We start from the raw sequence: 27,797 nt of genomic DNA, 5'->3' as shown, positions 1-27,797 counted from the left end.
CTATGTTTGAAATAATGAATTTGAGCTCATGATAATAACGTGCACATGATTATTGAAATGCTTCTCACATGCATTGTGAGAAACTGACAAACGTGAGAGTGGAGAAAAACCAAAGAGAAGCCTGAAAAAACAACAGAGCAAATGATACTTTCAGCAACCTAAAACAAGAGCAACCTGCCATGTTTACTTATTATCATAGCTATTTGGATTATTAAGAACTCAGAATGATGGAAATACTTTCTAACAAGATGTTAATGTTGCATGTGTTGGTTTTGGGCATTTTTTGTAATTGGTAACATTTCAGAGACTGTAAGGCTCTCAATGTGTTCATATGTTTTATTTATTTTTTTATTTTATATAATCACAGACGTTACAGTAGGCTATTTCTCATTATCATGGATCTTCAGTTATAATCAAATCATGTTCATAGAAAGGTTAGTGATGAACTTTTACACATTACAAGTATTTATGTATATAAAGCATTTGTTTAGTATGAAGTGCTTTTCAATATGTTAACTTCTGAGCAAGAATGACGCCAACTGTACTTTTTTGTTGTACCATGCCTACCATAAGGGTACTATTGGTATCATTACAGTGTAATGTATTTAAAAATATTGCTTGCTTTGTTTTCATTCTCCTGGCTTGTGTACGCGCTAGTGGCGTTTTTCTGTAAACCAATAGAGTTCAGCTGTTTATCTAGTTCCACCTTTTGGTACCCTTTAGTTGTGCTAGGTACCCTTTGCAAAGGGTACCCAAAAAGTGGTACTGTAGTGTTCGCTTTTTGGTACCTTTTGACAGTGGAAACGGCCATAAAACCATACCGTACCATACCACTCACTGGACATTGGCCATAAGCTACACTTCATGTGTTTTGTTTGGGAACCACAAGGTGTCATGAGCCGCATTTCCACTGTTGTGCCTAAAGGGAGCGAGCTAGTGTGGGCCAGGGCCAGTCACGTTTCCATAGTCACTTCTGGGGCTTGATCTGGCCAAAGCGGGGCTTTCTCAGGGCTATCGGCCGGCCTTTTTCGGCCCGCCAAATATCTTGGCCCAAAGCAGACCAGAGGAGGAGTGTGCAAAATGGTGTGCCGCTGTCATTACACTAGGTTTTCCATCATGCACGAGTTCATGTGCCAAATTTTTTTTTAATATAACAGAAAAACATAAAACTTTACAAATTACGTGTCCACTTTTGTAGTGTCATAGATCTAGATAAAAAAAGCTATAGGCTACTGATATCACTTAAAGAATTACAAATATCGGATATAATAAGAACAAATTAAATAAATCAATCAATATAAAACAAACAAAAGCTATAACAAGTTAGGTATATACAATACAAATACATTAAACCTTTTCATGCCATTTTGAACTTTCATTTTACAAAAGCCTATCAGAAAAAAAAGATTTTTCTAAAGACCATAAACACTGAAGGAGTTTTATTATTATATTTTATTTGTAAACAGGGCTTGACATTAACAGCCACCAACCTGCCAAATGCAGGTAGATTTCAGCACTGGCAGGTAAGACAGACACTCATAATAGCCACTTTGGCTGGTTGAAAATAATTTTTCCTGGATAATAATTCTTAAACGCAAGGTTCGACAATAAGGATATCCCAATATGCATGCAAAGGCGATCTTAGAATTGAGAAGCAATACAACTAACAAAAATAATTGCGTTTGCACGAGCAATAGAGAGCAGGTGAATACCGAATTAGAGGAAGATCACTAACAGCTGAGGTGATGCGCGCGACTGTTTAAAACGTGTGCGCGCTCCGGTTTCCTTGCTTAAAAACAACTGTGCCTAGAAACACAACTGATGTGATTGGTTCTCTTTCAATTAGACTAGACAAAAAGTGATGAACATGGACCCACAGTCTTGCTGCTTTCAAGAGTTTCAGATTTGTCTTTTTGGAAGCAAAACCGGTTGCTTTCGCTTTATTCTTTGAACATTTTTGGGTCTAACGTTAACCGTGTGGGTGTGATCATCCTATCATTATCACACGGTATGTTTTTTTAGTTTTACCTGATTTTGCGTTAATATGGTTAAATTATCTTTTTTTTTTTACAATAACATAGCTTTAATGGGTATTTATTATACATTTATGTGCATTTATGTGTAGTTAACTGGTGATCTGGGACCTTTAGCCAGGACAGATTACTGTGCATATGTTTTGTTAAATAAAAAGTATAGTGTTCAGCTATATTTAGCTTGTTTTGACACATTTAAAAAGTGTGGTTAAGAAATAATTAATTGTTTTATGTTTGGTGTGGTCAGAGATCAATTAGGTAAATCCTTCATTTTGAGCGCTGAAAATTATGAGAAATAAAAACTAATTGTAATACTATAAAACCATGACCCATTTGCTCATGATTATTAAGCTCATACACAACACACAAAAGTGAAATGAATGAGAAGGCATGTGGAGATAACGCAAACTCTAAATCAAGTAATTTTAGCATGTCAAAGTCATTTATGTGTATAAAATATATTCTTCCCAACAATACAACTGTGGCTTGTGAAAATTGCGAGTGGCTAGTAATGTTGGAAATCTACTAGCGACAGTGGCTGGTGATCAAAAAAGTTGTCAAGCCCTGTTAATAAAGTATTTGAATGCGATGATATTAATCAAATCGCGCAAACAGAGCATTTTTGGGTGAGTAAAAAACATCAGAAACTAAGAAATCTTATTTTCTGTCATCCAACCCTGCACTGCTTTATAAACAGATTGGCAAAAACTGCACGTGAAAAATTTGTTCTATGTCCTCAAACAATTGTTCATGCTTTATATGACATGGTAAAATAAAAAAAAATATATATAGAGCTTTATCAGAAGAATGTTTGATATTATAAATCATAATTATGCTTTGGGGAGAATCAGTCTAGATAAGCCATTCTGAAATAGGTTATTTAACACTACTTTTATCAAATGTATAAGCTACATTTCTTTTCTTAAAACGGATGCAGATTTTGGAAAGCTGCTGTACGTAATCGCAACGATATATGCTAGCCTATATATTACTAATTGCTCTTATGTTCTGAAACACTTACAGTTTCCTTTACTTAAGATAACCGATTAATGTGCAACCATCCTTAATTTATTCTCTCTATAAGTGTCATAAAGCCTAGGGAAAAATGTGTGTTTAGGTCTCTCCAGAGCATTTAGGCTGATTGTTTGACAACGTTTACTGAAGCAGGGATGTTACAAAAAAAAAGTGTTATACGGAGTTATTAACTGATAAACTGTGGTTTTATATTATGAATGGTGCGATGCATCATTCCTCCGTTAGTGGCGAGACCACTCGATGTATGATACCAACTGTAGTTCAACTGTAGGTTTTGTATGAAAATACAAAGGCCTATACATATAGACATATGATGTAATGCTGTACAGTAACATGTCATTTGTTAGTTTCGGTTGTCTTCATTTTAATCGTTTCGTGATTTGCCTGATTCCCGCTGAACTTGATTGATTCGTGGGGCGTTCTGGGGTCCGGGTGCTCGTGCCGCACTGTGAGTTGTTGGCCTGACAGTGGAAACGCGTCATGATTTCGGCCTCACTGCTCAACTTCCCGGGTGATTGGCCTGGCCAGATAAAAGCCCTGGCACACATTGGTCCGAAAGTGGAAACGCGACATGATTTTGGCCTCACTGCTCAACATCCCGGGCAATTGGCCTGGGCAGATAAAAGCACTGGCTCACATTGGTCTGAAAGTGTAAATGCGACATGATTTTGGCCTCACGGCTCAACCTCCCGAGCAATTGGCCCGGCCAGATAAAAGCCCTGGCTCGCATTTGTCTGACAGTGGAAACGCGACGTGACTTCGGCCTTACTGCTCAACCTCCCGAGCGATTGGCCCAGTCAGATAAAAGCCCTAGCTAGCATTTGCTCCGACAATGGAAAAGCGACATGATTTTGGCCGCACTGCTCAACCTCCCGGGCGATTGGCCCAGCCAGATAAAAGCCCTGGCTCGCATTGGTCCATCAGTGGAAATGCGGCTAATGGCTGTAGGTCAATGGCGATGGGTTTTTCAGTCAGAACTCTTTTCACACAGCAAGATTTTGAATCGCTGACACAACCAAATATATAGCATGACAAATATTTCACAGGCCTCTGCGCAATATCAGTGATAGTTTTTAATTGTGTTTTTCTGGTATTTCACACTCCTTGACTGTCACTTGATAGAACAAGCATCAATTTGTTTCGAATTTCAGGCATGTCAGTGATTTCACAAAACCTATCCGCGAGTGAAAAGTGGGGATAAAATCATGCAGTGTGAAGTTAGCATAAGACATGCAATGACTCACAAGGGTCTATATAAGAAGTCTATATCCTCACTATTATACTTAAAGCACATAATCTTGGCTAACCGCCTGACAGAGATGTATACAATATTTGTACGTGTAAATCTGTTACTTGTGGCATGGAGACCCACCCTGTAAACAATCCAAGTTCATAATACACAACCTTAAACTAGAGAATTTTGAATCCCGCTCCTGCCCGCACCCGCCAGGTTTTAGCCCGAACCCGACCGCTCCCGCTTATATTAAGAATTTATTGTCCCGCTGCCCAACCCGCCCCGTTTTCTGGCCGCCGCGCCCGATCCCGCTAAAGAGCGGGGGAGAACAAAAACGAAAATCCCCCAGCTATACAGTCCAGACAGCCAAGCTGTCTGTATAAACACACACACACAGCAGACAGCACCAAGCACACACACACAGACAAATCTCTCTCTCTCATACGCGCGCGCGCACTAACACACACACAAGCACCAAGCAGACACACAGGCGTTTGCTGTTATATCAACTCAAAGGCTTGTAATACCATGTATCAAGTATCAATGTAATACCAAAAGGTTTTATATAAAGGTATATAAATACTGATTCCGGCGCGGATGCGGCAGCGTCGGCTCGCTTACGGCCGCCGCATCTGTGAGTTCACAAGCATCCGGAGTCTGGCAGCCGGAGCCGGGCAGAGTGGTAGGTCTCCGGTAGGCGAGAATCTAGCCGGAACTGGCCTGAGTGTATTTTGCTATCTGGGAAAGCTCTCTTTCTCTCTCATTCACACGCGCACACTAACATACACACACACAAGCACTAAGCACACACACAGGCAAAGCTCGCTCTCGCTCTCTCTCATTCGCATAGCAATATCCGCGATATTGCTAGACAGCCCGCTCCCGTCCCAAATTAAACCCGTTACCAACAGCTCCCGCGATTTATTCGGAAATTTATTCCCGCTCCGCAGAAATCTGGTCGGGTCCTGCGGCGCCCGCGGGAATGCAGACCTCTACCTTAAACCATGGACGATCACTGTGTTGTTCAGACCACATGACTTTATTGTCTGTCTTTAAGTCATGGTGATGTTCACACTACACAGCACTTAAATAATGCACAAGCGGCTTCATGCACTACATGACCTGACAACTGTCATTGTTCTGAAAAACCATAAAACAACAACGAAAAAAAAACTAAGAAATTGGGTGAAAGAATGGATCAGCAAACATGGGCAGCAGGAATTGTGTTCTACAGAGAGAGTTGGAGGTGAGTAAAACATGTTTATAATTTTAAAAGTTGCTGCCTTCCTATGTTGTTTATTTATAGCTCTGACAAAGTAAATGAGAGCATTTAAAAGCAGTGTCTATCAGTTGATCCGTCAGGGGACTGTTCATATATCTCCATGGTTCAGCTTATAGATTTAGCTTTCTAACGCACCTTTGTAACCTGTATAAATGAATAATCACAATAACATACATGGCCTTGAAGTATGGGAAATTTTTATTACAATATGGATCTCTTTAATCCACCAGTCCTGCTAACATTTGCCTACTTTTAAGAGCAATTGGTTATTGCCTTTTTCGCATTGACCTTTGTATAAAGTCAATAAATGCCCGACCAATCTGTTGCTCTCGGATGCTCAACGCTTTCTCTGCACTGCTTTCAGACCCATAATCCACTGCACAAATGTTAAAGCTTTTATATAAATTAAAAAAGCTCACTCTTTCTGCTGCCCTCATAGATTCCAATGAAAATAAACCGAGTGAATGTTAAACACAAATTGAATTGAATCAAATGAATTGAAAACACTTGCTCTGCTGCACTTGCAACATGCCAGTGGAATTTCACTGTAAGCACTTAGTGAAGAGTGTGAAGTGATAATCATTGTTAATCACAGACATTTCGTTGACCATGTGAGCATAATGGCAATTCTCTTCACATGAAACATGTGATTTGGCCAAACTGGTCCAGAAATTTGGCATGCTAGATATTTATTTGTCATTTGCTTTTAAGTGAGCCTCTTTCTTGCATTGTTTAAGTAGTTATAAATATATATATATATATATATATATGTGTGTGTGTGTGTGTGTGTGTGTGTGTGTGTGTGTATATATATATATATATATATATATATATATATATATATATATATATATATATATATATGAATACATGAATATGTGCTTTGACTGCAGACTGTCAGCTTTAATTTTGAGGGTATTTACATCCAAATTAGATGAATAGAGTAGGAAATACAACAGTTTGCATATGTGCCTCTTACTTGTTATGGGTCCAAAAGTAATTGGACAGAGTAATAATCATAAATCAAACTTTCACTTTTTAAGACTTGACTGCAAATCCTTTGCAGTCAATTACAACCTGACGTCCGGAATGCATATCCAGATGCTGTGTTTCATTCCTGGTGGTGCTCTGCCAGGCCTCTACAGCAACCGTCCTAAGTTCCTGCTTGTTCTTGAGGCATTTTCCCTTCAGTTTTGTCTTTAGCAAGTGAAATGCAAGCTCAACCGAATTCAGGTCAGGTGACTGACTTGGCCATTGCATAACATTCCACTTATTTTCCTTCAAAACTCTTTGGTTGCTTTTGCAGTAGGATTTAGGTCATTCTCCATCTGCACTTTGAAGTGCCATCCAATGAATTCTGAAACATTTGGCCTAATACAAGCAGAAAATATTGCCTGAAACACTTCAGAATTCATCCTGCTGCTTTTGTCAGCAGTCACATCATCTATAAATACAAGAGAACCAGTTCCATTGACAGCCATACATGCCCACGTCATGTCACTGCCACCACCATGCTTTACTGCTTAGGATCATGAGCAGCTCCTTTCCTTCTACTTACTCTTCTCTTTCTATCACTCTGGTACAAGTTGATCTTGGTCTCATCTGTCCGTAAGGTGTTGGTCTAAAACTGTGAAGGCTTTTTCAGAACTCTAATCTTGCCTTTCTGATTTTGAGACCCAACAATAGTTTACATCTTGTGGTGAACCCTCACTCTGGTGTAGTCTTTTCTTGATTGTTAACATTGACACACATACACCTACCTCCTGGAAAGTGTTCTTGATCTGGCCAACTGTTGTGAAGGGTGTTTTCTTCACCAGAGAAAGAATTCTTCAGTCGTTCACCACAGTTGTTTTCCATGGTCTAGCGGGTCCATGGGGTTGCTGAGCTCACTGGTGTTTTCTTTCTTTTTAAGAATGTTTCAAACAGTAGTTTTGGCCACACATAATGTTTTTGATATCTCTCAGGTTGGTTTGTTTTGTTTTTTCAGCCTAATGATGGTTCGCTTAACTGATTGTGACAGCTCTTTGGATCTCATTTTGAATGTTGACAGATTCCAAATGCAAGTAGCACACTTAAAAGAAACTCCTGACCTTTTATCTGCTCATTGTAATTGAAATAATGAGGGAATCACACACACCTGACCATGGCACAGCTTAGAAGCCAATTTTCCAATTACTTTTGGTCCCTTAACAAGTGGGAGGCACATATGCAAACTGTTGTAATTCTTACATTGTTCACCTTTGGATGTAAATACCCTTAAATTAAAGCTGACAGTCTGCAGTTAAAGCACATCTTGGTTGTTCATTTCAAATCCATTGTGTTGGTGTATAAAGCCAAAAATGTGTCAATGTCCCAATATTTATGGACCTAACTGTATGAATATAAATATATATTTATAATACATTAATATTGCTGAGTGTCGATCACCTGCTGATTTTCCCCGATCACATCCCTACCTGTTGGCCAAGAAAACCCAAAACCCAAACATGCATGAAGCCATTAGCCCCTTTCACACATACAGACCTTTCCGGAAAATTACCGGCAATTTTCCGGAAAGGTTGTATGTGTGAACAGGTCCTTTTTGAAAATACCGGTAAATTCGTTCTGGCTATTTTCCGGAAAGAGAAGTTGTAACATTACCGGCAATTTGCCGGAATGCCGCGCTGTGTGAACGCTAGGGTTGTAACAATATACCGGTATGACGGTTTACCACGATTTGAACGTGCACGATTATCATACCATGAACAATTGCATATCAACGGTTTTAACCCTTAAAGACCGAGACAGCCGCCCGCGGCTAAAAATAAGTAACGTTATTGCTCTTAAATGTTTAATAACTTTTGATCCGCTGATCCGATTCATACAATTCAAAGATTGGCATAAAGAAGAGAATCTCAGCTTTCCAGTGCTGTATCACATAACATTCGCGGACTTTCAGAGGCTCCGGAATCAGTGCGGTTACATCATCAACATTTGACAACGCTGATTTGACAAAGAAATGCTCGTCACTGTGTCTCCGGACAAATCAGACAAGATACATCGATGCATTGTCCCTCCTCCATGCCCAGATTGGTTCAAACTCGCTATATCACAACCAATAAGCATAGGTTTCGCTTTTGTTAGTGGACCAAGCTTTTTGAACAACACGGAATGAGAGATAGGCATACATTTATGCGCGGCTAAATAAAACGCAAAAAAAAAAAGTTTTGCATGAAATAATTCTCATACTAAGTACTTTTGCATGCACAGCAGCACAGAAACATGACAAAACAGTGACACAGCAAAGACAAACTTCTGCTCTTGCTGTTTTCAAAAGACGCAAATGAAGATGCAGCTGTTTGTCTGCATTGCAGACAACCATATCCATATCCATAGACAACCATATCCATGCTGGCACATAAAACCTAAGGATGTTCCATATTGAATCTAGTTTCGTTATGTAACTATTTATAGTATAGTAAATATTTATATCTATTTTTTACTGAGGATTTGCACCATGTTTATTTGGACTTTATTTGGACTTTGACACATTATTTATTATTTTCTTATTTTTATTTGTTCATTGTAAGTGGTGTTGTTTATAGTAACTAAAAATATATTATTTGGAAAAAGTCAAATTTGCTTCACTGTTCTATTATTTTGTAACATTTGTAACATACCGTATACCGCGAAACCGTCAAACCGTGGTATTGTTTTAGACGATTATCATACCGTGAAAAATTCATACCGTTACAACCCTAGTGAACGCAGAAGGAATATTTCCGGAATAAGCGCGTGCACGTCTAGAACGTGCTGACGTAAGACTTCTGCTTTAGCCAATCACAACAGTCAGACGCATTTACGTCCGCGCGGTTTGTGAGAATAAAAGCCTTTGAATATTTTTCCAGACGCATTTAACTGCTAGAAGTTAGTCAGATAACGTTTATATGTTCTCCTTAATGCCAACTGTGCAAATAATCATCGATAAGATGCTTATAAGCCGTTGTTTGTTTACCTTCAAGCTTTGCGTGTGCCCATGAAACAGCCTGTGAGCGGCAGCACACGCACATATTATGAACATCTCGACATGCGAATATGATCCTGTGAAAGTTGTTTACAATATTGATCATCAAAAGAGTTTGTAATTTAGTCAAATGTTTACAAATACAAGCGCAGCCGTTTAAAGCTCATTTGTGGTGAATGATGTCAGAATTTACCGGTATTTTGGAATGGATGTGTGAATGCTCTTTTCCGGAAAATTTCCGTAACGTCCTCGCCTGTGTGAACAGCGCTTTTTAGAACATACCGGTAAAGTCGTTCCGTAAATTTTCCGGATATTTTCCGGTATCACTGTGTGAAAGGGGCTATTATGTCTCTATAATTGTTCAATGATTGCTCAATAGCCTATATACAGTATTTTATTGGTTCATTTTGTTTTTTTTCAGGTGTTTCTACACAAATTCTGTTACAGGAAATTCCATTACAGTAAGTAGATGTTTTCTTGAATTCTGCCAAATTTTATTTAGAAAACATTTTCATTTTTTCCTTTTCATTTTGTCACTTTTAATTTTGTGCGTTTTCCCTGGTCAGATAAACTTGACAAAGCACTTTGGCCAGCTTGGTGGCTGTTGTAAATGAGTTGTTCTGAAACTTTTGACCTTAAATACACTGCCAAAAAATTCAAAACCAGGATGCAAATTATTAGGATGCAGAAGTTTGACCCCCTAATTAACCCTGATCCCCCTGAAGGACATCAAAACAAGATGTGTGGAGATTTGCAGAGCTTGATCAGTGTCTTAAATAATAATACAAATAAAGATAATATAAATATACGTTTGACTACTCCTATAATATATTCAAAGCATTGTGAATTCATGATCGCACCCAGTATGCTCATTCAGCAAATATTTAGTCAGCTGTTTGAACACCAGCTGATCTAGACAACCGATGGATACATTAAATCTTCAAAAGACACTTTTCTTTTAATATAGGTATTTTTATCAACATAATGCCTAAAAGTACAATTAGTCTCACATGTATTTTAATAGATGCCTATGCTTGCACATGGAGGATAAACAACAAAATCTTTCTTGATCATGCGTTTATTGCTGCAAGTATGCACAATTCTTAAAGTTTGGCAAAATCAGACATTTTCTTCTTTTTTTACCGTATAGGTCATCGTATAGGTCTAAATCAACTTAGTACCCATGAAAACACAGAAAACTTAAATAAGCTTGATTAACCAATGAGATGTAATTGAATAAAATATATGAAATTGGTTTACTGAAGCATGCATATTTATTACACTAACTACTGAAAAAAGCTGATTCCCACAACAGTCAATGTATAATTCGCAAAATCCAATTGTCAAAATCCAAAAGAAATTACAAAAATAAATAATAACATCAAAAAAGCAAAATAGAATAATAAACAGCATATTTGCCTTTTAATTCCACTTTTTTTCAAATATAAAAAATTGCTTAAAAATTCAAAGTATATGTGTTATGTATTATTCCATTGCTTGAATTCCTTCATCAATATCTTCTCAAACTGGTCGTCAGTATAGAGATGCTCCCAACAGGAATTTTGCAGCCGATACAGAGTACAGATCCTTCAAGCTTTTTATAACTGAGCCATCTTAACCTTCAAGTGGACATTTCTCCTTAGATAAGAGAATAAATCACTTATGTTTCACATTATCCCTTAAACGCGTCTGTTAAAAACTTTTAGTGAGGACATGCCATGGACTGTAGAAGCTTTACAGAAAACAACAAAAAACATTTATCAAGGAAGAAACATTTTGCAGCACATATCTGATGCTTAATTTCAAATGGGCACCTATAAATCCATTACTTCTTTACTAAAAGAATGCAGGCCAATAAACTACTATTTATTGCAAAAAGTATATCACAACAAGTTATATTATTACATTTTCAATTTCATCCATTAATTAATTTTTCTTTGGCTTAGTCCCTTTATTTATCAGGTGTTGCCACAGCGGATGCCCTTCTAGCCACAACCCAGCATTGGGAAACAACAATACACTCTCGTATTTACACACACATACACCCCGGACAATTTAGTTTCTTCAATTCACCTATAGCGCATATGTTTGTATTGTGGGAGAAACCAGAGCACCCGGAGGAAACCCACTTCAACACAGGGAGAACATGCAAACTCCACACAGAAATGCCAACTGACCCAGCTAGGGTTTGAACCAGTGACCTTCTTTCTGTGAGGCGATAGTGCTAATCACCGGGCCACCGTATCACCCATTTTCAATTTATTTGAATATAAAAAATTAAGTAATTTTATTTCATTTGCCAAGTATATCCTGGCAGGTTTTAGTGAACTTACAATATTACCAAACAGTACAAAAAACTTTAAGTTTTATTTATAAATAGGCATAAATGCATGCAAGATCATTCAAAAATTTTGCTCATCTCAAACTATTGATAGCAACACATATAGAAAGTCTAGTGAAATGAAATAGTTTTTGAGCACACATTCCTGACAAGCAAACCGGTATTATATGGATCGCAGCCCCTGAGAGTCTCACCTCTATGAATATGCTGGAGGCTCTCAGAGCTTCCAGGAGTGGTTATTAGATGGTATGAGACACTAGATAGGAGTGATTACACTGCTTGTGTCACAGTAGCTAAAAACACAGGATGTACGATTGCTGCAACAAAAAGAATATCACACGCCCTATAAACAGAGTACAGACTCTATATATAAACTGAGGTTGTGCCACATCTTTTGGATACTGTGATGGGAGTGCAGCAATCACACACAGCCCCCCACGCATCCTTTAAATTCTCATGTGCTGATGTATAACCTGCGTGCACACCGGGATCTTTTTCTGCTTAAGGAGGATCATATAACAATTGAGTCATGAGGTGTGATTATCAGCCAATACAGATCGCCATCTGATTGATCATAGCACCCCTAGTCATCAATGTCAACTTCTGTCAAGAAGAAAAAAAACTTCTAAGAGCGTTTTTTAAAAACAAAGTGTTGGGTCACCCAAAATTTTTTATTATTTTATTAATTACTCACAGGTCGTTCCAAACATCTCAGACATCATTGTTCCTCTTTGTAAAATACATGGTATCTGCAGGTTTCTGTTGTGAATGGAAGTGACACAAACAACTGAAGTAAGATCCAAATGCAGGTTTAATTGGTGGTCAAGCAAGCAGTGGTCAACACGGGTGCAAACAGGGGTGAGCGGACATCCAGAATCACAGTCGAATACAGGCAAGAGGTCAGAAAGGCAGGCGGCAGGCAAAGACAAAGAGGCTAACGGTCAGTACACGGGATAACAAGACTGGGAACCGCGTTGTAATGCTACTGTGAAAGATAACAAGACTCGGCCCCCTGGATGAGTTCATGAGTGGCTTAAGTATGGTGTGTATCAGTCTCTGACAAGGTTCACCTGGTGAGTGTAATCAAGCGAAATGAATGAGCAGGCGTGCGTGTTTGGAAGAAGTGCATGTATGAATATGTAGTCCTGGGAAATGCGGAAGTGTAGTCCTGGTATAGTGGAAACCAGCGATCTCCAGAGAACGATCGCTGGTTATCGTAACAGTTTCTAAGAGTTATATTTAAGACTTTTTAAGACCTTTTTAATACCACAAAGATTCAAATTTAAGACCAATTTTATAATCGAGAATTATACCAATAATTACAAAATATTTGATTTAATATTAAACTACATTTTTAAAATGTAATTATTTTATATTCTTACTTGACTTTGTTTTTCCATTCTTAAAATCTGCATACTGAAAGCTTATTTTGTCAACTTTCAGAAGATGTCCGACTGTAGGATCATTGAACTGGCATGTCTTGGCCGGCCTTTTCAATTAGGGATGCTTTATGACTGCCGAACGGATCTTCTCATTCCAGGTAAAATAATAATACCATTTCCAGCATTATATCAGATAGGATCTGGTGACATTTTGACAGTTTTCACTAAATCTACACATGACAGTTTTGGCATTTAAATATTCTAAGAGCAATACATAACATTTACCTTTACCTTTTACTTTTATGAAATGATTAGTTTTTGGTGCATGAAACTTATCTTACAAAGGATGATCAATATTAGTTTTGCATTTTACAGATATTTCATTTATTATGTCATCATAGCATATAACAGTGGTTCTGAACTGGTTTGGCCCACATTTCTTTGTTTAGGAATTTTTTTAATAAAGATATTAAAATGTACACAACAACACCCAAATACCAACACTACACATTATCTGCCAACTGGAAGACTAAGTGGCTATTCTACAGTTGTGCTGTGCAGTATACCGGTACCGGTACTTATAATATTTCAAATGGTTTTACATCATAATTTGACACATTAGTCCGAAGTTCACTAATAGGCCGCAGTGCTCCCTAATTTGCTTCTGAAACCAGTAAACTTCTCAACAGAACAATGTGATGGATCATTAAACAGAAGAAACTCCATCAATGTGCCCGAAACTATTAAATGATGACGATATTAAAAGTGAAACTGGCAACATATCACATATAAAACAGATGATAAAGGTGAATGAACTAACTCTATGCACATGTATGGAACCGTTGCTACAAACTGTTAAATTTACCTCAGGACGCACATCAAATCATGTCAAGCATTTGTCACTTGCTCATCCTGATCTTTTCCACAAATTTAAAGATCGACAGGTGAGTGCATTATTTGTCTTTTACAAATTAAGATTAAGACAACAGATCGATGTCAATAGACAATATGATGTAAAAACAAAAGCTCAAACGTGCATGTTATATGCTAGATACAGTTTTGGTGTTATAATATTTTAAACAATCAAATATTATCAAATTGAACTTGAATGAAGCGGGATTAATAAGCTTTAATAAATTTGGTCTCAGTAATTTGTAATTAGTTTCCTGCACTGCCACAGCTATGAATGCAGCAGAGAAAGAGACATTTATATATAATTTTTTTTTTATTATTATTATTAAGGTTATCTAAAAATGACAAAAATTAAGAGAAAGTGTGAAAGAAAATATATTGTTGAGCTTTTATGCACTCATCACATCTTATGTATTTTTGTTGATCAGTACTGAAAAGTTTTATTAAATCTACATTTATAAAATATGAATTATGCAGTTATCAGTCGATCTCTGAATTTGCTGAAATGATTAGGATGAGCAAGTGATTTTAAGTCCTGACTGTTAGAATATCATTTTAGAGTAGAGCAACCTTTACAACTCTTATGTATTTTATTAAACCAATATAATTCTTAAGGTAAGCTGACCTAATTGTGATACTGAATTTCTTAGTTTTCGTTTTTTAGCAATTATGGATTCTAAATAAATTAGTCTAAAATATTTGAACATTACTATGATTTAAAAACAGGCCTAACATGATCCATGGTTATTAAATACTGAATGATGTTCATTCATTTGCTGATATCTTAATGATTTGAATATATTTTAATTGAACTTTGTTTATAAAACATCACTGCGTTTATAAAGCAGTACACACACACACACACACACACACGCACGCACGCACGCAGGCAGGCACGCACGCACGCACGCACACACGCACGCACACACACACACACACACACACACACACACACATCAGGGCTCGAAATTAACCTTTTTTCTTGGTAGCACCAGTGCTCCGAACCTTAAGAATTTAGGCACATAAGCCAAAATTTAGTCGCACCAAATTATACCAAATTATAAGCACCGTTACTACAAGTTTTATACAAACATATTTATTGTATTTGAAATCAACAGTAATCAAACTAACAAGCAATATATATATATATATATATATATATATATATATATATATATATATATATATATATATATATATATATATATATATATGGTCAATTCCATGAAAATGTCAACCTTATCATAAAAAAATAAACTTTTGACCAAAATAACAAAACCTATTTAAATTTGCTCATTAAGGTCTATATTTTATTGTAATGATGTGCTCTTGTTGAATTTTTAAGGAAATTGGTTTGTTTATCCATGAAATATGAGGATTGTGCCAATGGTAAATTTCATTATAATCCAACCACATTTCGTGCTTTAGAAAAAGGGATTAAAGACTCACCTTTTCCATGCTTTATGTTAACAGTAATCATTCTGCAGAAGGATTGGAGTCTGTAGTATAAATAATTATCCTTACTTTTTCATAACATTACTGCCCTTTTGATTTATGAGCTACATATTTAAGACATCACGCAGCTTCGGTCACGTGTCACGTCCGTAACGATTTAATGAAAAAGTTTATATTGTGGAATAAATATTATAACAAATAAAATGAAACTTTGTATACAAAGCCAAAATATGTCCATACTAATTATGATCGCCAATTCATCTCAGGTCTTTGCTTTAAACAACTACAATTTTGCGTTACGGACGTGACCATTTTTGAACTCCTTATTAATATAAGCCAATGACTAGCGCATTTGTTCATTATGATGCTGCATTACAATTACTGACTTACATTACATAACATCCATATGTTATATCAAGAACTGAACATTTTAGTTAGCTATAAACCATTTTAGTAACATTTCAAAAATAAATGTTTAATAAAGAGAACAACGTTTTACATGCCATAATCTTGGCGCATAATCTTGGTGTTTTGGCGATGCAGCACCTTGTGTTGAAGCACTGTTTCTTTTGTAGATAGGGTAACTGACTGACCGTCAAATAATAGATCAAATAGTTAAGATACAATTTATGCCAAACTAGGAATGCTGATGTCGATTCATTTTGCCAATCAACAACCGCTCGTTAAGCGATATTAACCGTTAACAGATTAATATCAAAATATTATTTAATAAAAAAAATTGACGTGCCTATTTTGTCTGACACATTAAATATTGCATTTTAAAATACTGATTTAGGTTATTTTAACATGCAAACAGCATACAGAAGGAGCATCTTCACGCACCTGCAGTGTTTTTAGCAGCACAGAAAAACTGAATAAACAAACAAAAATAATAAAATAAATCCTGCTCTAAACCTTTTTACTTAAATGACAAATTAGAATTACAAAACGAAAACATTGACTAAATGCTTTTTAAGAATCGGCATAGACTGTTTGTCCAATCGTGTTTTTTTCTTCCGTCAATTAAAAAATATTAGGCTATAGCTCAAATAAATTGCTTTACGGAAAAAATGCATTCAATTAAAGCTCCGATGTTATAATATTACAAAACCTGTCAACATTTTTAATAAAAGTCATTAGTTTAAAGAATATGTCTTAATTATGACTTATTAGCCTATTTCCTCTGTCTTACTTGCGGTTCATGTGCGCGCGCGCTGAGTATAGTGAAAGATAATGACAATGAACCATAAGGCTTTAAACCTATACTTTTTGTTAAATATAGGCTAAGGATATAACAATTTTGTTATTTACATGTGATACTGTATTAATTTGCATACATGTTTTATAAGCTGTAAAATGAAAGCATCAGTTTGGTGCGAAGTTATCCTAAAATATTTGGCTTTGTTTGATTTGTAGATTAGGCTATGTAGGCTATTTAAAAATGTATATAAGAACTAATAATAACTATTATTTTCCAAATGGAAAAAAAATTGGTTTGTTGGTTAGTCTGCACTAAATCATCAATATACCTAGTTGAGTTTATGACGCGGCTCCAGGCTGCACAGACGACCAGCATCAGCGCTGGTTCGTCAGCTCCTGTGTCAAACTGTGGCCAGAATATCCTTCTTTCATTTTGCTTCTTTGGCAAAATACATCTGTAAGCACGTGTTTGCACGTGTTACTGTTCTGCGAGTTAACAAATATGTGTTGCTCATAGAGGCCGGTCACAACGTACGCGCTTTTTCATTCCAGAGACGTGAGGTGCTCCGCAATGCATTTTATATTGACAAGAAAAAAAAGGAGCACGGTGCTCTTTTGTATGTCACTATTGGTAACAACTAAATCAGCTGGTCTATTGTGCGCGAGTGTTGCTGTCAATGTTGTCATAATTTAATTTTTAAAATAATATTATGAAATTCAAGATTTGTAAAGTCATACAACTTTGGATGACTTAAAAGAGCGACCACAAGTCCCTACTCCGTTATTAAAAAGTTCGCCATATCTTGACAACACACTTTGTCACCTCAAAGGAAACCCCGCCTCTGCTTTCATTTGATTGAAGAATGACGCCACTGAGGTAACATGCTTTTCCTCTGGAGCTCACAAAGCGGGCAATGGCAAAACGCAAGGCGCGCATGCAGGGCGCAAAATCAATAACCATGCATTTGGTCTTTTCCCATTGCTCAAAATGCGCACGCCGTGGGTCAGGCTGCAGGCACTTGCACAGGCCACAGCGGAGTTTTCATTTCATGCAGAGCATAAATATGTTTTTTATTTTATTAATTAAATAACTATTTATAAAGATAAATTATCATAGCGACAACATTAATTTTCCAAGCCCTTTATCCAAAATCTAAGCACTTTCAAAGCTGGAAAATAGGCTATAGCCTACATTAAAATGAAAACATTTTCAAAGATTTCAAGCACCCGGCAAATGTGCTTGAGTGCTTATTAAAATTATTTTACAGGCGGCAAAATAAGAATAAATCTTGATATTGATCTAAGCTTTAACTACATTTATAGGAGTATTTAATTTGTTAGTAAATCGATAGCACCTGCAGCTGTAATGTCATTCAATATTTTACACAATCGGTTATAAACTATAGCCTAAAAATATAAACATTATAGTCATCCATCGTACATGCCTGCAATTAATGGCTATTTTTCACAAAACCTTTCATAATAAAGTTTTCTCTCTCATCCTGGTCCTCTGTTTAAATTTTTTCAACCTGTCCTGAAGTGACTGCCAACGAGAAAAAGAAAGCAAGCGCGAGTGGACAAATTAAGCTATTTATTCAATCGACTAACACATTAACTAGAATAAACTAAAATAAACTTTGTCAAATATAATATTGCCATAACTGTGACACAACTAGATTTTGAATATTCGCCACGTAGACACGGTCTTGCGCACTAACAGTCGGGCAATGATTCAATTCAAGTTTGTCTGGAAAGGAGCCCGATAAGCATATTATAGCTGATTTTGTTTATTATCAATTCTATATTAATCAGAGAATAAAAGCACCATGTTAGCATGCACCACTGTTTCCGAATTGAGTTTTGAACATTCGAACGTGCGTTAACCTTTAACAACACACATGCCATAATACGAATTAAAAATAACAAGGTGATATCTATTTAAGTTTGATTAATTGTGCAACCTTACCATTCAGATGTCTCAGAGGTTAAAGTTTATTGGTTTACACACCCAACAGATATCCACAAATAGGTCTTTTGTCAAGTTTTGAAAGCATTTATCTGATTTTCATAATGTGTCAACTGTCAATTTCAGAGCAGTCACGTCCGTAACGAAGACAAGTCACGTCCGTAACGATAGTTTTCCCTCATTAATGCAAAAATGAAAAACTAAATAAAATGAATTATAAATGTCCCATGCAGAGCCAACCCTTATGCTTTTGACTGTTATAAATATTTTTGGCTTCTGCATTTTTATTCACAGAATTTTAACCAAGTATGTCAACTCTCAAAACTCATGTCTTTTTTTTGTCACGTCCGTAACGCATTCATTTTGCCGTCATTTTAAATATAAAACACTTGCATAGACTGATATTTTTTGATGCCTAAACTCCATGGTTAAGGGGTAATAAAAATATAAACAGATATTTCAATATTCTGTTAACATATACATTCTCCGAGTATAAACGTTTCATTTTTTTTCTGCAAATGTCACGTCCATAACGCTGGAATCAGCCATATATATATATATATTAGGGATGTAACGGTATTGTATACCGTCATACCGCAATAGCAATTTTTTTCAAAATTACCGTAGTTGCATGACTCGGTAAAACTATACTCTCGGTGAGAGTTCAAACTGGCTATTACCGCCGCATCATATACCGCCGCCGTTTGAAATAACTGCCGCTTTGTTTTTAGTGTATGACCACAGTTTTTGAATAAGCCGCCAGGGGGCGCAAAGTGACGGGATGCGAACGGACAGAAATACCTTATACAGCAGCTTTAAATATGCTATTATATAAACTACAATTCCCATCAGCCCAGGCGTGGCCATCCTCCTTTGTGGTCTGTTGTCGCTACAGATCCAGTAATGCGGAAATCAAGTATGCTGCTAGTAGCGGGGATGAAAAAGAGCTGGAAATGATCGAACCTAAAGCGGGTTTTAAATCGGATGTGTGGAAGCATTTCGGTTGGGGGTGTTGTTGTTGACGCCCCGCGCATACTGAATATCGGTGTTTTAGCGTCGGGCGGGACGGAGGGTGTGTCGCGTCGGGGGGGCACTTTGATCATTTTGGAAGGGCACTTTCTATCCAAGACTAAAAAGGGCATGTGCACTGCACAGGTTGAGCCCTATGTGTGCACTTGCCTGCAAGTTGGGGAATACGACTAATAACAGTCATGGGGACTGCAGAAACACAGCACACTGTTCAGATTGATGCAGACATTGACTTGTACCGCAAAGAGACCTCTATCTCACTCATGGCTTGTCCTCTCAAGTGGGGGAAAGACAATGCACAACGTTACCCACTGCTGTCAACCTGGGCCAAGTCATATCTCTGTCCCAGAAACCTCAGTCCCAAATGAGAGGGTTTTTTTCTGTTGCAGGGGACATTGTAAATGCCCAGAGATACCAGCTTTTACCAGATTATAGTTATATAATTTTCCTTAAAACCCATCTCTATCTAAGTGAGTGAGTGAGTGATTAAATGTTGAATGTGATTTTTATGGTTTTCAACAATAATAAATTGAAACTTTTTTTTTTTTTTACATGGTTTAATAATTTTTTTGTTATTAAAATTGAAAAATTGAAGTTCCTGTTTCAAAGCTTACAGATAGATGGTTAATTTGTATGTCATTGACACTTTTGACACTGTTTTGGAGTATTTTTATTAGTTTTGTTTTTCCTGTAAATGATTTAATAAATACCGTACAGTGCCATTCATACCGAGGTTTTACCGTACCGTGAAATTCTGATACCGTTACATCCCTAATATATATATATATATATATATATATATATATATATATATATATATATATATATATATATATATGCAAGCGTAAGGAAAATATGTCGCAACGAATGTCATGTTAATAGCAATACTGGTGTTTTTATGAGTAGCGATATTAGTTTACTCAGTTTAAGTCCGTTTGCGATGGTGTACGTGGTGTTAGATTTGACACATAGCTGTCACTTGCACGGCAGACAGCATCTGGCAATTATATGAAGGATTAAACAGAAGCTCTCATGCTAGACATGGCATGCAGTTATCTGAAAATTCCATCCCACAGACTTTTCATAGCAGACTTGAAGCCAACGGAAGTCTTTTATCCACTCTTGGAAAAGTGTAGATGGTGGATTAACATTCAGCACATGATCACTACTAAGATGTGTCATTATTTGTAACTAAAGATGCCATGATTTCCAAAACAAAATGTGTCAGTAGCTATGTTTCCATCCAAAAATGCGAATAAACTTTATGCGCAAAACTGGATTATCGCATAAAAGTTGTGCGAATGAAGCAGCGTTTCTATCCAACGAGTCAAAGCGAACAAAATCGTCACTTTCTGATTAACTGGCGCCAAATAGATTAACAGTAAAAACTGCATTTGCTGCAGTAGGAGAAGCTGCGTCAATCTTTTCTAAATGAATGCGCCTCAGAAGACAATCCTGACAAGCAGTGAGCGCACAGTGGCGTTTGAAGGTGTCAGACGCGGAGCACAGGCGCTCTTGATTCTGGAGGTCATTAATAATTTAATAACATTGATACTGAAATGGTAAGGCATTTTATAATGACCAAAACAGTGCTCAGCCTGACGTTTTGTCCATTCACACACATTTTAAGCATCACATGATCTCTTTTAACAAAATCACATGACCTTTTTTAATGCGCATGCTGGAGTTTGTGCGGTAAAAGTGTTTCCATCGCAGCTTATGCGCATCTTTTCTTATCAAATAAAAAGTTTATCCTACCCATTTAGGCGCATAAGTTTTTTATGCGCATTTTAAAAATGTATGCGCATCATGGCGTTTCCATTAACTGGTTTTTTATGCGCATTTGCAAAATTGGATGGAAACATAGCTAGTGTTATCTTCATTCTTATCTTTAGCGTTTTACAATTTTTCGCGGTAGTAGCTCTGTCATACCAAGCCAGAAGGCATTAACTGAGTGATTGACAGCTGATATTTCAGTGCTAGAGCAGTGGTGGGCCAATAAGAAGAGCGCAAAGGCGGGGCAAGCATTACGGAATTGGCTTTGTTTACTGCAGCAAGTTGACATGACAACTGTTTTAAACCATTCCTGAGCGTGGCGTTTCGCATTTCAAATGCAGACAAAGAGCTTAGAGATGCATTCTGCGTGAATGTCTCCCGAATCCGAGCATGTGGTGAACATTTTGCAGTAAGACAATTTTAGTAAGTAACAATTTTATGCACTCGCATAATCCCAAATATATTTTGAGGTTGCATAGATAAAATTTCGGGCGCATAAGTGACCAAAATGGTCGCAATTTTAAGCCCTGTATATAAATACTGAATGTATAGAAAACGTTTGTCCTGCATTTTAGAAGGACAACCACATCTGACAGAACATTTTACCACATTCACATTTCATCTTTTAAAATCAAAATGGAAAGTCCAAAACTTTTAAAAGTCGTGCATCACAAAAACACTCACTTTGCTTCTCAACCTATGAGCAGTGGTGAAGCACTATGAACCTATGAAGTTGAGAAGCACTGGCATATAATACCTTATACAAACATGTATCATATTTCACATTACAAACTTTGTGTATTTTTAAGGAATAACTCTTTGGGATGCTGAGATGCTGCAGAAGAATATTAATGTACGACCGCAGCCCAATACTGACTTCAAAATCATTGCCTCAGATTCAAGCGAAGACAAAGCAGAAGCCTTGAATATTTCTGCATCTCTTGAAGCCAGCTTTATAGGTGGATTAGTTAAAGTGAAAGGGTCAGCAGACTTTTTAAAAAATAAAAAGAAATCTAAACATCAGTCTCGAGTGACCTTACAATATCGAACAACCTCACGTTTTGAGCAGTTAACTATGAAGCATTTGGGAGCAGGGAACATAAAGCATTGCAATGTATTGCGGGAGGGCTCAGCCACACATGTTATTACAGGTCTACTGTACGGAGCTCAAGCCTTCTTCATTTTTGACAGAGAGGTTTCATCCAATGAAAACCATCAAGAAATACACGGTGAGCTCCAAGCAGCAATCAAAAACATTCCTACAATATCAGTTGAAGGTCAGGCATCAGTGAACATGAGTGAATCAGAACAGGAGAAAATAAATAAGTTTAGCTGCACTTTTCATGGAGATTTTGCCCTGGAGAACAATCCAGTGTCTTATGTGGATGCCATCAAGGTGTACTCAGAGCTGCCAAAACTGCTGGGAGAACATGGAGAGAACACTGTGCCTATAACCGTGTGGCTTTACCCTCTGAAAAAACTAGATTCACAAGCTGCACAGTTAGTCAGGGAGATCAGTGTCAGTCTAGTGCGAAGTGCACAACGGATCATGGAAGCACTGGATAACTGTGACATTCACTGCCAAGACCTGATGAGGGACAATATCGCCACTCAGTTCCCCGAAATCAAAACCAAATTAAGAAAATTTAAAGACCTCTGCTCAGAGTATAAAACTATTTTTCAAAAACATCTCTGCAGTCTTCTTCCATCTATCAGGGGTGGAGGAACAGAAGAACAAGAGCTTGTTAATGTTCTGAATGACAAAGAAAGATCCCCATTTCAGGGTGCTCTGGTAAACAAGTATCTACAAGAGCGAGAGCGAGAGATGAATGTTGTCAGATCTTACCTGGACATCATGAAAGATGTTCCTGTTTGTTCATCCAGCAACGACTTGGACAAGGTTGTCTTGAAGCCATCCAGTCACTATGTCATAGCCTTTGCACTCTCTTCCTTAGATGAAAATGAACTGTACATTTCAGACTTGGAGACTTACCTGAAAAATCAAGCACGCAACAATGGAGAGCAAGAAAGTTATGATCAAAACTCTTCAAAGAAGACAGAGAAATGGTTTTCCTCAGGAAATGTAACTGCACTTACCAGGGAAACCATACAGGCCTTCCTAGATTTTAAAGAAGCCAATAGAGGAAGAGAGAATATTGAATTCTGCATTGCATCAATCCCAGATGAACTCAGCTCTGCTTCTTCAATTCATGTGTATGAAAGAGGCAGACTCTTAAACTCTCAGTTTGAGCTTCCCTCAAAACCACCAACACCGGTTGTGTTGAGTGCTGAACATGACTGCATTCATCTGCAAATCAGTTCTCCTGAGCGTGGTGTAAGGTTTGTGACCTCCTACTGTATCTCATATCAGTCTGCACAGAGCTCTGAATGGACAGAGGTGTTAACTGAAGGGGTTTCAGATCAGGTCACTGTGAAGCACTTACAGCCGAATAAAGAATATCGTTTCACCTGTAAGGCTGTGTGTCGTCCAGGAGTGAGTCTAGCAAGTGACTCAACATCTTTCTTTAAGACTCGTCCATGTGCTCCTCCAGGAGCGCCTATGGTGAAAAGAGCTGAATCTGAGTCAGTAACTGTAGCTTGGGATGTTCCTACATCTGTGGGTGAAGATGTTCTGCTCACTGGTTATGTGCTGGAGTTCAGAGAATATACAAAAGATCTGGAAAACGAAAAGCGATGGAACGCTGTGAAATGTACAAGCAGAGAGTGCACTCTTCAGGGACTGAAAGAAAACACAGATTACACAGTCAGAGTTTCTGCTAAATGTGGAAATTATGGAGAGAGTCTTTACAGCTCTGACTCAAGGTTTTCTGTAAACCTGAAAAGCAAACAGCCAGTCAAGGTTGGAAGTGGGATATTCTTAAATCAATCTTCACGTATACATAAGGGGAATCCTTCAATTCACATACTTGAGCTACATAAAAAAATTGAAGAGAATGAACATTTTAATCAGTATGTATTTGGAAGAAAAGTAGAGGATGTGAAAAACAAAGTCATTCTTCTTCTAGGATCAACAGGAGCAGGAAAAACCACGCTGGTCAATGTGTTGGTCAATTACATACTGGGAGTAGAGTGGGAGGATAGCTATCGCTTTAAACTGATCAATGAAGTGACGAATCGCTCACAAGCAGAGAGTCAGACATATATCGTTTCATCTTACGAGCTGTACAATCAGCCTGGCTTTCAAATTCCCTACTCCCTCACAATCGTGGATACTCCAGGATTTGGGGACACAAGAGGAATTGCACATGACAAACTGATAACAGAGCAGCTCAAAAGCTTTCTTTGCAGCCCTTTGGGAATCGATCACATTGATGCCGTCTGCTTTGTTGTCCAGGCCTCTCTTGCCCGATTGAGTGCCAACCAGAAGTATATCTTTGACTCAATCTTATCCACTTTTGGAAAAGACATTGCAGAGAACATTATAGTTATGGTGACATTTGCTGATGGTAAAGAGATCCCAGTTCTAGAAGCCATCAAAGCAGCAGATCTGCCCAGTCAAAAGAATAAAAAGGGACAACCAACGCATTTCAGCTTCAACAACTCAGCTATGTACGCAGACAAAAAAGTAGAAGCACCTACAACCTCTGACAATGACTCAGACGACGATGACGATGATGATGATGACAAACTGATCAAGCTCGTCTGGGATAAAACCTTTAAACAGATGAGGGCTTTTTTAAAGGCACTGGGGACCATTGAAAGTAAAGATCTGACACTCACAATAAAGGTCCTAGAGGAACGGGAACGCCTTGAGAAAGTCATGACAGATCTGACCCCTCAAATATCTGCTGGTCTTTCAAAACTTTCTGAGATTAAACAATTCAATAAATTGTTAAAAAATGAGAGTGACATTTTGACTCAAAATAGTAACTTTGAACAAGAGGTAGTGGTGATGAAAGCAGTCAGAACTCCTGTAAATGGTTTTACTATGAACTGCAACACCTGCTTCTTCACATGTCACACAAACTGCTTCCTCCCTGCAGAGGATCCTGTGCAAACTTGTGCTGTGATGAAAGATGACAACTGCATTATCTGCCCTGGAAACTGCCATTTCTCTGCTCATTCAAAGGAAAAGTTCATGTGGAAATATGAAACATCAAAAGAGAAAAAAACTATTACAGAGTTAAAAGAGAACTTCATAAAGGCACAAGGAAAGTTTATGAACACCAAGGAAATGCTTGGGAAACTTGAAAGCGAATGCCGTGCAATAAAGAGCAAACTTAAAAAGCTGACCAAAATGTCAGCTGATTGCCTAAAAAGACTAAATGAAATTGCACTGAAGCCCAAATCTCTGTCCACTGATGAATATCTTGATATACTGATCAAAACAGAAGAGGAGCAAAAAAAGCCTGGCTTTGAGAAACGCATTGCTGAACTTAAGACAATGAAAGAGGAAATGCTTATTCAAGACAAGATTGAAGAAGGAAATGAACTGCTTGATGGAGAATAAATCTATTAGCATCTCAAAACATGGCTAGAAGTCATAGAGATTGAGGCAAATAATGTGACTTAAAAAGAATGAGCTAAATGATGATTCCAGATCTCAACCTATTTTTAGTGATTTTCAAGCATTTAATATATTTACAGAATCATATATTCAAATATTCTTAAAATGCTTTAATGGGGTTAATGAATTAACAAAAGAGAGAAATCCCCCACTCTGAGTGTTCCTGGACAAGACTCCCTGATCAGCCAGTTCAATAATCATTGCATGCTTCTATTCTTATAACTGATACTAATTCATGATGATAACGTTTCACATGCATTGGTTGTGGCATGGTCCTTGATAGTTAAAAATACTATAATAATGTATGTAAAGTGCTTTTTTCTTGTTTATTAGGATGATTTATGAAATGTTCAAACATGTTTTATGCTTTAAAATGTAATGCATTCAGATTGTTTAGAATATAAAAATCATTTTCTTATAAGCATAAACAGTATAATCATTCCTCTCTCTTTTTTGCATTATATACCACAATCTAATCTCTAAAGCTTTGTTTTAGGACACCTGATGCTAAACATTCCCTTAAAATAAATCAAATTGTTAAATATAAGTGCAACACAATTTTAATATGCATTGCACCATTGAATAAGAAACAAATATTTTTTTCTGCATACAAATAATGATGCACATGCTTTCTAGAACAACTGCTATTCATTATGTTTCTGTATTATGTCTTAAGCCCTTGGAAAGAAAATAATAAATGATAAATAAATAAATAAATATATTTACCGTGTCATTTTGAAATGCATTTTTTATGACATTGTTGACAAGTTCAGTCACTAACTGTATGACAGCATTGATGCACTGATTGTTCCACCAGTTTTACAGAGAGACAAAATACTTGACACTAAAAACTAGCTTTAAAATTGTTTTAACAAAAATCTGGCAGGCAGTTACGGCTATCGACAGACCCCAAGTGATGGTCAAGCACTAGTAATGTATTACATTTACTGTTATAACCTTAAATATTGTTATTAGCCCAAATAATAGGATGCTTTAACTGATAATATTACAAGAATCAAGTAAAACGTGTAGCAAAGTAGCGAAAGCTAAACAAACTCCATGATCAGGATACCACACCCACCTTATTTTGAGCCAGGAAAAACCCTAATAACCATACATATTTCACCTCTGCTTTTAGCAAATGGTGTGAAGAAATGAACAGTGTTTTTAGGTGTATTAACCATTAACTAACTGGAATAAATGTCTATTACAATATTAATATTACATTTCTATAAGTAACACATTATCTAAAAAAATAAGTAATAATATTTTAACTTTTTTTTAAAATGCAATAAGAGTTTAAATAATTAGCTTTAAAAAATAAATGGCTAAATTAAAACAAACAGTCACGTTGAATCCTGCACTCAATGAGAATGTACTCCCTGCAAGTACAAACAGAAACCAAGATGGCAGGCCAGAGCCTATTTCTGTGATGGAAGTATTCTCATTATTCTGAACACATGGAAGAAAAGAGAAGATTGTGATAGTCTCAATGGACAGTGATTTACTTTACAAAAAGTACAAAAGTAATAAAACACATTGCTTTAAACTTTCATTAATCTGTATATACGACATGTACACTGTAGCTCTGGGGGTATGTTGTTAATTGCAGAGCTTAGTC

At 37.0% G+C, this 27,797-nt stretch overlaps 1 protein-coding gene and 2 long non-coding RNA genes across 10 annotated transcripts in view; 1 reads left to right on the top strand and 2 right to left on the bottom strand.

Moving 5' to 3' along the window:
• The window catches only part of LOC141378791 (uncharacterized), a 64,077-nt gene extending 36,443 nt beyond the window's left edge, over nt 1-27,634 (top strand). For 2 of the 6 annotated variants that reach the window (XM_073930182.1, XM_073930184.1), the window contains 3 exons: nt 10,009-10,048; nt 13,372-13,468; nt 22,458-27,634. In XM_073930182.1, coding sequence (XP_073786283.1) covers nt 13,375-13,468; nt 22,458-26,119 — 3,756 coding nt within the window. In that variant the 5' untranslated portion in view covers nt 10,009-10,048; nt 13,372-13,374 and the 3' untranslated portion in view covers nt 26,120-27,634. Of the gene's footprint in view, nt 1-10,008; nt 10,049-12,683; nt 12,971-13,371; nt 13,469-22,457 lie in introns of those variants that run through there. The other 4 variants (XM_073930191.1, XM_073930196.1, XM_073930175.1 and 1 more) reach the window with 3 other exon arrangements.
• The window catches only part of LOC141378861 (uncharacterized), a 70,995-nt gene that overhangs the window by 23,767 nt on the left and 19,431 nt on the right, over nt 1-27,797 (bottom strand). The window lies entirely within an intron of this gene.
• LOC141378880 (uncharacterized) lies at nt 21,902-24,325 on the bottom strand. Its single transcript, XR_012394403.1, has 4 exons — nt 24,118-24,325; nt 23,746-24,032; nt 23,495-23,641; nt 21,902-23,357 (listed from the first exon to the last, which is right to left on the bottom strand). It is a non-coding gene; the product is annotated as an uncharacterized lncRNA (long non-coding RNA).

This window comes from Danio rerio, chromosome 2 (genome assembly GCF_049306965.1).
Source record: "Danio rerio strain Tuebingen ecotype United States chromosome 2, GRCz12tu, whole genome shotgun sequence".
Classification (NCBI taxonomy): domain Eukaryota; kingdom Metazoa; phylum Chordata; class Actinopteri; order Cypriniformes; family Danionidae; genus Danio; species Danio rerio.
The sequence above is the reverse complement of the archived record's forward strand: the minus strand, read 5'-3'. Positions and strand labels throughout refer to the sequence as shown.